The 11,501-nt window shown below is 37.5% G+C and overlaps 1 protein-coding gene across 6 annotated transcripts in view; it reads right to left on the bottom strand.

Moving 5' to 3' along the window:
• NSD3 (nuclear receptor binding SET domain protein 3) overlaps positions 1-11,501 on the bottom strand; it is a 108,117-nt gene that overhangs the window by 42,776 nt on the left and 53,840 nt on the right. For all 6 annotated transcript variants that reach the window (XM_082444314.1, XM_082444313.1, XM_082444316.1 and 3 more), the window contains 5 exons: positions 10,769-10,923; positions 8,749-9,264; positions 6,897-7,023; positions 2,733-2,833; positions 542-587 (listed from right to left, as the gene is read on the bottom strand). In XM_082444314.1, coding sequence (XP_082300440.1) covers positions 542-587; positions 2,733-2,833; positions 6,897-7,023; positions 8,749-9,264; positions 10,769-10,923 — 945 coding nt within the window. The remainder of the gene's footprint in view (positions 1-541; positions 588-2,732; positions 2,834-6,896; positions 7,024-8,748; positions 9,265-10,768; positions 10,924-11,501) is intronic.

Raw genomic sequence — 11,501 nt, forward strand, 5'->3', positions numbered from 1 at the left:
ATAGATTCTGCATAAGGTCATTAAATAATGGCCATAAATATGCTACGAATCATTTTAATCTACAAAAAGATTTTACAGCACTGTAAAAATAAACGTGGCAAGATTTTTTTTTTTCAATCAGGTTGTCTTGTCTGATTTGTGATAGTCCATGTTTGACCACTATTGACATAGCTACTATTCGGTATTCAGTCGAATACCAAAAAAAGTGGATTCGTCACATCCCTAGTTTATAAACCAGTGAAACCCCAGAATCTTATGGAGAAAAGTTGGAAACAGTATCAAGCCTACGTGGTGTTCTCCAATTTACCAAAACAAATGAGACTTTCCACATGGAGGCACAGAATAAGATCAATTCTAAAAGACACACACGCACGCATGCGCGCACACACACACAAACACGGGAATACTTCAATTTCACACAAATCATCGACTGAAGAGCGACAAGTGATTTACAGAGACACACAAAAATACATGAGGTACAAATAATTCTTTAAAATTGGTTTTAATCAAGGAAATGCAGAGCAACATTATAATAACTCACCTTTTTGTAATCCAGTCTTCACTGTAGCCTGAGGAACTGTTTCAACCTGTTTGGACAGAAAAATACAGCATTAACGGGGAATTTTTTTTCACTTAATTAACAGAGGGAAAAAAATAATACTTCGATCAATCTAAGTAATGATGAGCGATTAATGTATCTGAAATCTGGACTTGGTCCCATTTTCTGGTAAAGTTCTCTGTCTCAGGGTCAGGGAGGGTTTAAATCCTAGCTGCCTGTGCTGGATGCCAAGTGACAACACACAGCCACATGCTTTTGAGCAAAGACCTTTCCCACCATTCCCTTGGTATATGAAAAGAACACAAATACTTTCCTCAGTGTCTGGGAGGCAGGAGAGGGGTTGTTTCTGCAACCAGCCCCGATGTTGCTATAAACCCCTCCCGCCCCAAAGACGTTAGGATAAATTTTTACTTACTATGATACTCAGGTTAATGTAACTCACGCCACTTTAAGACCCTTCCGCGCCTGCACTCACATCTAAGTTGCTGGGAATCAGGACCCTCTCTGTAGAGAGTGCTACAGGGCTCCATACAGCTGGAAGCTCAATACTTTTGCTGCTAGTACAAACTTAAGAAAATAAGTTTGTGATATTGCAAAAGCACTTTCTTGAGTGTCTTATGAACAGTGTCTTGATCCTACATTAGGAGAGCGAGATCAGAAGTTATTCTGCCAATGTTTATGTAAAACACGTGGTAATCTGAGGATTGAACCGTTGGAATTAAAGAAAGGATGCCGTTTGGAGGAGGTTCCTGCTTAAGCTATGAACTGGATTTTATGTTTCTCTGAGATGTGGTGAAATATGCATGTTCCAACACATTTTGTAAATATTTAAGGATTATTCTAAGCTTTTTAAAAAATTTTTTTATTTTTTTTTTTTTTACAACAAGTAAAAAAAACGTACAACAGAAGTGCTTTTATAAGATACAATTAATAATACAAATATAAAATCTTCTAAACAATCACTGGTATTGTTTTACTACTAACTATAAACACAGTGGCATTAACAATCGGTCCCATTTTTTGTACTCATTCTCCTTATTAATTTTAGACTGACTGGTCACAGACTGAATTTGGGAACCAGCTGGCAAAATCACAACTTCATTTTGGGAAGGAATACTGGAGATCTGCAAGAGGTTAGAAAGATTTTTTGGAATATAATTTCCTAAGTATGAAAGCTAATTATGATAAATGAACAACAAATTAGTATATTATTTAAATTTTTGTTAAATATTTCTGGGAAAATTGTTTTACATGTCTGATGATACCATAGAGTACCCACAAAATCAGCTCTGAAGTCTGGAAGTTTAAAATGCTGAAGGAAATAATTTAAATAGAAAACTTCACATTCTTCCATATTTAAGTGGTTTTAAAAATATAAAGCTGATTGGAACTAATACTATTCACAATTCTTTTTGTTTAGTAGCAGCTGTCGGTATAAAACTGGATATTCTTTCACTTTAACAAATTAAGAAAAAATCTGACTGTGAATTTAAGTTAAAGGAGTTAACGATTTCCAAAAATTTCTTTGAAAAGGTAATTTAATATGCCTATTGCTGTATTGATTACACTGGCTGAATACCCTTCAGTCAAAATGCCCCTCCTTTTTTTTACGTAAATAGTGTGTATCTGAGAACCCAGTAACAGGTGAGTGCCATTCCACTGGGAAAATAACATTCCAAAAAATCTGTGATACCAACAGAAAAACCAGATCATCCATCTATGATTATCTGTTTATTAAATAAAACTCTTATAGTTAAAATAACCTGGTCTGTTTAAAAAATAAAAATAATATATACCAGCAGCTTAAACCAAAAATTTAAATTTAAAAAAAAAAAAGGGAACTCAATGATGGTTCCAAATAAAAATCACAAAAACATGAAATCATTTTGCTCGTAACTGATATGTCAAAATCAATGTGAGGAATTCTTTAAAAGTCTTGTACCACTGGCTTCCCACCTCCTGAAGCCTGATTGTTTTCTGTGAAAATGCTTGAAGCAGCATCACAGGGATGGTTGTATTAGGACTGGGCACTGGGATTCACCAGGACAGAAGCATTAGGTAGTCCGGAAAGGAAAGCCAGTGTGGGGGGGAGTCTCTCTTTCTTTTAAGACACCAGCATAAGCCACAACACTCACAAATACGACGGTTAACCCTCTACATGTGGGAAGCCAACCTGCTCCTTTTTGATCTTCTTCTTTGGCACGACCTCAGTGGATTTCTCTGATTCGGAACGGGTTCTAATGGATCTTCTCTGTTGCTTCTTTTCTACTGAGCCTAAAAGATAATTCAAACGAACAGACAATAAAACCTCACTTGAGTAACTGACATCCAAGTAATTAAGACCTGACCAAATTCCTTCCTTTTCTTATCCATTACTTTTGGTCTTTTAACTATAACTCATTAAAAAACTATTAAACACTTGGGAGTACGTAAAAAAATTGTATAGATCAAATTGTAAAAGCTGATGGGTTGGGACTTCCCTGGTGGTGCAGTGGTTAAGAATCCACCTGCCAATGCAGGGAACATGGGTTCGAGCCCTGGTCCGGGAAGATCCCACATGCTGCGGAGCAACTAAGCCCGTGTGCCACAACTACTGAAGCCTGCGCACCTAGAGCCCGTGCTCTGCAACAAGAGAAGCCACCATAATGAGAAGCCTGCGCACTGCAACAAAGAGTAGCCCCCTCTCGCCACAACTAGAGAAAGCCCACGCGCAGCAACGAAGACCCAACACAGCCAAAAAAACAAATAAATACAATAAATAAATTTAAAAAAAAAAAAAAAAAGCTGATGGGTTGAGACTAGGAGTCATAACGCACTCTGAACTATACAGATAAAGAGGGATTGGATTTTTAAAAATTGTAAAGTCAAACCAAAACAGCAGATAAACACATTTAGGTAATAATAATTGAAGGGATGAAGGTACTGAGGGGATGGATGAAAATGATTTTATTCTCAGTTGACATTAGGAAGTAATGGTTCAAAATTCAATTGGTACTATGTATTTTGCATTTTAGCAAATAAATTAATTCTACACGTAAAATGTTTACAGTGCTAGGTGCTGGTTTTGCTATTGTTATATCATTAACAACCAAAGGGAAAAAAGCAGGAAAGGCACAAAAATGGGACTAAAACTGAATCATTAATTTGACTATCAAGGGACTCGTATAATTTAGAAATAATTAGTCATGGAAAACTAGTTGAAACAAAGTATCAAGCTATTTAATATTAAATAGTGGAAAAAAAAACAAACTATGAAGATTTTTAAACAGTAAAATTCTTTGAAAGAAAACTCACATGGACCCCATTTTGGAAAGGATAAAACTTAAGATTGACGGCTGCAATGTGAAGAAACACTAAGTCAGGAACGAATCACAGAATGATTCATTCTGTGACCCTCAGAAGGCATGATACCTTCTGCACAGCTGTTCTCCATCTTTTCAGTGCTTGGACCACCTAAACGGTCCTTGCTAGATAATAATCATCTTGCAGAAGCTACCTCAATGAAGTGTTCCATATCACCTGTATATTTTCTGGTTTCATTGTTCTTGTCTATGTGGAAAGGGCTTTCCTCACCTTTGTTCAAAGCCAAAACAAAGAAGGATCCCACTACTTTTTTGGGGGGAAGGAGTAGGTAGTTTGATGATAATGTATTGTTTCTGAGCTGTGCTTAATTAATTTCTAGCAGAGAAGTCACAAAATGAAGGTCTCCTTTACTCTCACTCTTCTCCTTACAATGATGAAAATGTTAACTAAGACAACAGGTATCCTACCCTCACAGACACCTGAGTATTCCAGAGATCCATATTTCAGTACAGTCATCAACACTCAAGACCTACCAGGGAAGAGGAAAATGAAAATAGAACTGCGTAAAACAAACAAACAAACATTTATCTATAATCTTCAATTTATCTATACAGATAAAAGCTACCCGAAGAACACATACATTCTACTACATTTAAAGACACTAAAAAGTATTATGTTTATGTTCTAAGAGGGGAGAAGTGAGCATCTCTGGATTTGGAAAATAGCTTAGAAATCTGGTAGAAATGCAGATACAACTCCTCAAACCACAGAAATGTAGCAGTGCCACACATCCTATGTAGCACCTAAATTTACTAAGAAAAGGCTGGAGAGTTCTCCATGAGTAGTTAACACCTAATGAGATAATGGTGCAATTGGTTTCTGAAGGGAGATCGGGCCTCTTTTCTGACTTTTCAACTACTGAAGTTATTTTCACAAGGAACAAAATGCGATCATGTAAAAAGATAAAATATGCTTATCAACTACAGCTGGTAACCAAATTTAAACCAAGGTCAAAGCTTTAGAGCACTCATCCCTAAATTAAGGTTGCAACATTAATTTACAATCTCATTACACTATGTCTGCCTGAGGAAGGAACTGGGCTTTTTCTTGATATAAAGAATTATAACCCTCCACCTTTAGCTTTCACTAGGAAAAAAAAAAGAAGGAAAAGAAGAAAATTCACAGCAGAACTTAAATTGAAATGACAAGACCACATGAAGATAAAATGTTCAGTAGCTGAGGGGAAGAAAAAACAATCTCCATTAAAGGTAAAAGTTTAATATTTAAGATCAATCTAATATCCTATGAAGAATTTACTTTCTCCCTAGTTCAGAGAATGCAGATGTTTAAATAATGATCCTCCTAGTCTAAATATCACACTTACATTCAGACAAATTACTAACAGTTTAGTGTAAAGAAAGATGACAAAACTGATAGACCTAACTACAGAGCACTGAGGCCAAAAGAGTCTTGTGGTATCAAAGAAGGTAACAAACATTTTCAATTATGGCTAATTAATGCAAAATCTTCTAAGTCCATTATTCATTGCTTCATTATAATTTCATTTTTTATACAGCATTTTGAAGTGATACAAGTTGCAAATCTGGTTCTGGACTTTGCTACTCCCTCCTTACTTTACTGCAGCTTCCTTTCCCAATTCATTGTTGAATTAAGGCATTCTATTTACTATGCCCTGTCCCATACATGGCAACACCTCTCCCCATCCTGCAGCCCTTTCTTGAAAATAAAGGGCTGCAAGTTCTTTCCTGAATAATGAACTTTCCTGAATAATGATTGTTTTTATTTAGCTTTTATAATAAGAAGAATCTTACTCAAAATTTCCCTTACAAAAATACTTACCCCTTAGTGCCACTCAATTACAGGTTTGCCTGAGTTACTACTGATCCAAGATTACCACCTTGGGTCTTAAGACTTTAATCCTTCTAGAAAATTATTTGGTCACTTCTTAGATTCCAAAAAAAATTTTTAAAGAACAAATTGAAACAAACTCCTTCCTCCTAAGATTTCAAATGACCAAGTTAGTTGGTATCTAACTCTTTTCTTGACAGCTGTATGCAGCAGTAATACTGTTATATAAACCAAACCCACCAGACACTCAATTAAGCTTCTATAAGATCCTTAGTAAGTCAGTCTCTTAATAAAAATTACTTTGCCTATTCCAAAGGCACAATCTTACTAGATACAGGCATTTCTTCTTTGAGTGACAATAATGTAGCTTGATTTTCAACTCATGGTATCTGTTAATCAGAGAAGATTGTAAGAGAGCTAGGCCCGAGCCCCTCAACTGCTGACATCTAGCACACCTAAGAATAATGGAAAGAGTGTGAGCATCTACTAATTTGTGTCCAATAGGGGATAAAGGAGGAAATAGTAAGAATGTGTTAATAGTGCTGGAGGGCTTCCCTGGTGGCGCAGTGGTTGCGAATCCGCCTGCCAATGCAGGGGACACGGGTTCGAGCCCTGGTCCGCGAAGATCCCACATGCCGCAGAGCAACTAAGCCCATGCGCCACAACTACTGAAGCTCACGCGCCTAGAGCCCGTGCTCCGCAACAAGAGAAGCCACCGCAGTGAGAAGCCCGCGCACCGCAACGAAGAGTAGCCCCCGGTCACCGCAACCAGAGAAAAGCCCGCGCACAGCAGCGAAGACCCAACACAGCCAAAAATAAATTAAAAAAAAAAAAATGCTGGAAAATTAAAGCTGTTATTCTCATGCAGAGAGATCATCAAATGGTACATCTAGTCAGATATGTACATACTGTATAACTATAGTCTTTTCATTATAGAATCCTATTATTTAAATTCCTGTAGGAAAAATAACTATTACTATTACTATCAATAAAGCTCTCTGGCCCCTAAACCATTCTTTCCTATTGAAATAATTGCTTTTATAATTTCATTTTTAAAATATAATTTGATTTTGATAACTAAAGGTTTCTTAGGAACAAAGCTGCCACATGACAGTCAAGCAGAACCAAGAACTCAAATGGGAATGTACTCTACATTCATACCCACCTGCAGGACCAGATGTTGTTTCAGGAGATGACGTATTCTGAGTTGCCTTTTCATTCCTCTGGTTTGGTGTAGAAATTATAAGTCTGTCTTGTCCCCTGACACTTATTTCTGTTTTGTTACCAATTCCCTTCAAAATAAGGCAAATTAAAAAATAGGTGATTACCAGGCAAATGGCATCATTGGTTTATAAAGATGCCTTAAGACCATCATAATGTGCTTGGATTTTATATGGTCTTTGATTGCAGTTAATTTATTATCTTAGCCATTATCAGAACAATTTTATTAAGTCATCAGGATTTATTCTAAAATGTACGATGAGACTATGTGGGGAAAAAAACCTGTTTTCTAAGTCCAGATGGTGAATATCACTAAAAAATAAACCTGTATCATCTAATTTTCTGTCAAAACCAAAATATTTTCTGGTTTGAATAGTCTCTCCCTTTACCCATATCACAGTAAGAGAACTATAGTCATTTTCATGTGGTAAAGTGCCCTACTACAGATAAAAGTATCAACACATCTTTGAAAGACAAGGATATCCTTAGATTACAGAAGTATGACGAAAATGTGCACCCCATAAGCAATTTGGAGCAGAGAGAAGGCAGGGGCAATTACAGTTCTGTCTCATTTTAGGTATTTTTAATGCAGTGAAATAAAGGAGTGATTTATAAATACAGTATATGTATTTTTAAAGCTTTCATTTTTAAAAGGTCAGTTTTATCTCAAATTTGATTTAAATAGCACTCTTTGAGTGGGGGGGGGGTGACAAAGTTTGATTTGTGCATCCAAAAGCAGATAAAAACCAGCTCCAAGAATGAAGCCAATCTGCATTCGAAAAAGATGCAAAGTATTTACTTGCTAGTCAAAGCTGTCAACAGAACCGAGTGGGGACCGTGACGTGACTTAAGCTTTCCCAAGGAGCTTCGCCTTACTGAAATCAGTTGAACCGATAGGCAGAAACAGGTTAACAGAGGACCCTTATGCTCTTCTTTAGGAAAATATACCACTGATGAGGCGTACCTATGTTTAATTATTTTAATGTGCATATGACAACGTTAGGAAATAAGCACAGAATTCTTTAAAAATAGCACACATCCATGAGGTGCCACTAAATTTGGATTCACAAGCCCACAGTTGTGGTGTCGGCTGGGAGGGTAGTGAAGAGGTACACGGAATAGAAATTACAAATGTTGTAAAAGAGTTTTAAAGTCTTCAAGCTAAAGTATAAGTGCCCTAAATGGAGGCCCAGGGCTGTCTGAGGGAGACATTCCGCCGTTTGAAGAGGCTACTTTCACCCCGTTACACAAGCTGTCACCACAGTTCATTGTGACAGAACAAACACAGTTCTGGTATTTCTCTAAAATGTATTAGCTATCCCAGGTCAACATTGCTTGTGCAACCAAACAAAATTGCTGGTGCAACCAAACAGAGCAACAGGTATAATGATTACAATGGTTAATTCAGATAACTGACAGAAATGATTTAATAAGAAGCATACTTTGCAACTAAGAAAAACTAACCACACAAACCAGAAACAGGCAAAATGCCCAGTTTTTTCCCATGATTTTAGGGAGCTCAGTTCAATTTTGGCTGCACAGCTCAAGATTAATCTAGTACAGATGGGGATATTACAAAAGAGAGAAAAAAAGAAGAAGAAAAACAAAGCTTTTATGCCTATGTCTTTTTTGTCCCCATCTTAAACAGAGTAAACTGACTGTACATTTCAAGTGCAGTGAATACGAAGGGTATTCAAATTATGACCTTGTGTTGTTTGGGGTTTCTTTAAATGCCAAGGTTGACTACCTACTAGATACCTAGGTTCCCCCAAAAAACCCATGAAAAAAGGAGGTACCTTCGTTGAATAGACAAACTGATCGATAAATTTCCCATCTCCTGTAGCATTCTGAAGAGCAAACACTTGTTCAATTTTCACAACTGGAGACATGTTACACTTCTGCAAATCCAGGCTCCCTTTGTGCATTGTGATGGAAGCTGGTAAGGATTTCCTCGCAGCTGCCGTTTTCCAGGCTACTTTAACGGGAGGTGGTTCGTCCTCTTCCACGCTCGTGTGCCGCCTCTGGCTGTGTCTCCGAATTTCAGTACCTGATAGTGAGGAGGCCGCCTCGCCTGCACTGGTCTGTTCTGGCTGAGTATTCAGCACTGATCTTGGCCTTCGGGTTTTTTTAACTTCGGCTTTGGAGGCAACATTCTTTTTTGCTTGGGATAAAGCCTCCTCAGGCTGTTTATCAATGTAGATAAAAGTATACTGTTCGATTCTTTCCTCCCGGGTCATTTTCAACGCTTTCTCTGCGTGGGCAATGCCGATATCCCACTGAGCACGTTCTCTCTGAGGCCGGGGTTTCCGAATCTGTAAAGAAAGATACAGGCATTATGGAACGTGCTTTAATCTAACAGGGACCGTTAAACCAACACGTATTTCCCATGTGGTCTTATCATCTTTCCAGGTATGCATAAACATCTTCAGGGTCTTCAGTCAAACAAGGGAAATGTTCTAACTCCATGACTTTGATGAGTCGAGGACATGCAGGTCCACTCTTTTACAGTAAACCCTTCTTTGTCGCCCACTCTGCTGGACAAGCCCCTCCAAGAGGGAGTCGTCCTCCTCATGTCACATTCCTAAAAAGCTGGCAATGATGATGGCAAAGAGAAGAAAGATTACAGAAAGGATTACTTTCAGGGGCCAATAAAACACTAACATTAAAGACGACACCGTAAAGCTCAGGGGTGCCACACAGACCACAGCAAAGCTAAGTAAGTGGCACAGAGCCAGCATTTGGAGCTGAGCGGCCAGCCTGTGCCAGAATGCAAACAGGGGCAGAATGCAGAGAAAGGAGAGCCCCGAGGAACACATGGAAGTTGATACGACACAAGAAAACAGGATCGTATGAGAGGAAAAATAAACCTGCATCACAGTTTCCATAGTCCTGATCAGAAGACTTTGGATTGGCAAAACAGGTAAGAAAATTTTGAATAAAGGTATGTGAGAGGAGCAAAGCAATTAGGAATTATCCAGGGGGTTAGACTGAGGTAGCCAGAAATTAGCTAATGAAACAAGGAGACGGTACAGTATATGTCAAACACTGTTATTTAAATCTGTGAAGTGTTAAGTTTGATAAAAGTAATCAAAATCCTCTGTGGAAATATTTAGCTTAGAGTGAAAATATGACAAATTTCTGAATCACCAGAGGCCCACAGTAAATTAGTTGAGTTTAAAAATCTCGACCAGACAGATTATCAAGAGTTCATGTCAAAATTCTAGTATGTCCACCACCACAACAAACATCTTTGGTTCCATCACTAGTGTGACCTTGGTTGAACCCACTACTTAAGCTTTCTGTGCCTCAATTTCTTCATCTGCAGAAATAGGAATAATAGTATCTACCTCACCGAAGTTGTAATGAAGATTAAATGGATTAATACATATATAAAATGCTTAAAACAGTGCCTGTCTCAGAGTAAGTACTAAATATTTTTAAAACCTTACTTTCATAAAACAATTTTGCTAAATAAGAATACAGGGGAATTAGGGGAAAATGCTGAAATAGGAAAAAGCATAAAAATCTGACAAAATCCACATTTCACTAGCATCTGCTAGACTATGTACATTTGAATTCAATTCAAAATAGAATCCAAAATTGTATTAAGCAGATAAAGTTTTCAATAGGACTATAATGTTGTTTATATGACATATAAAATTTATTGACACACTTACAATGAATTATTAAAATTGAACTTGGAGGACTAAAATAAATCATTCTAATTGCTTGAATTCAAGTATGAAAAGCTCTACTAAATTATTAAGTCCTTTAAAGTCCACATTCAATTGACCATGTTCCTATGTCATCAGTCACCTTCTGTTTCTCAGAGTGATTGCTGGCTTGTCTGGTCGCCTCGGCCAGTAGTTCTTCATACTGTTTGTGACCTTTGTACTCTCGGACCCGCTTTTCGTGAACCCACGCCCTCTCTGGCTGGTTGCTAAAAAATTGGACGTGATACTCCCGGGCACCTGTAAGTAAAAATTCTTATTAGCCATTTCAGAGCATAAGCTGCCACATATACTTTGCCAAAAATGTGGACCTAAGCCAGGTTCCCTAGTTTACTCCTATTAAAACATGTAATTTTTGGATTGCCCAAAGATGTAATCCAACATCTACCAATAACACAACTAATCGTTACTGTAAAAATCACCCCAAACGATTAAACTTAGTACAGCAAGTTTTAAGAGAAAAAAAAAAAAATCAGAAATTCTGCTAATTGTCAGATTTGTTACCTTGGTTACACAATTTATTTTCACTGGCCTCAAACCTTTTTACAAACAAATCTGGGTATAAATAAATAATTTTTCCTTCAAAAAGATGTATAACATATTTTATTGGACTTTTAAAAGCCAAGTGCTGGTCAAACTGCTTTTCTAATGACATAAAAGTGTGGCGCACAGACCTGGGGGTGGTGAGCGCAGGACAGGCTACTGAGACTCTGCCAGGGATCCTGCAAGGTCAAAACCATCTTCATGATAATACCAAGATGTTGTCTTTTTCATGATGTTGACATTTGCACTTAATACGGCAAAAGCAGTGGTGGGTC

This window comes from Balaenoptera physalus, assembly GCF_965194825.1.
Source record: "Balaenoptera physalus genome assembly, chromosome: 21".
Taxonomy (NCBI): Eukaryota; Metazoa; Chordata; class Mammalia; order Artiodactyla; family Balaenopteridae; genus Balaenoptera; species Balaenoptera physalus.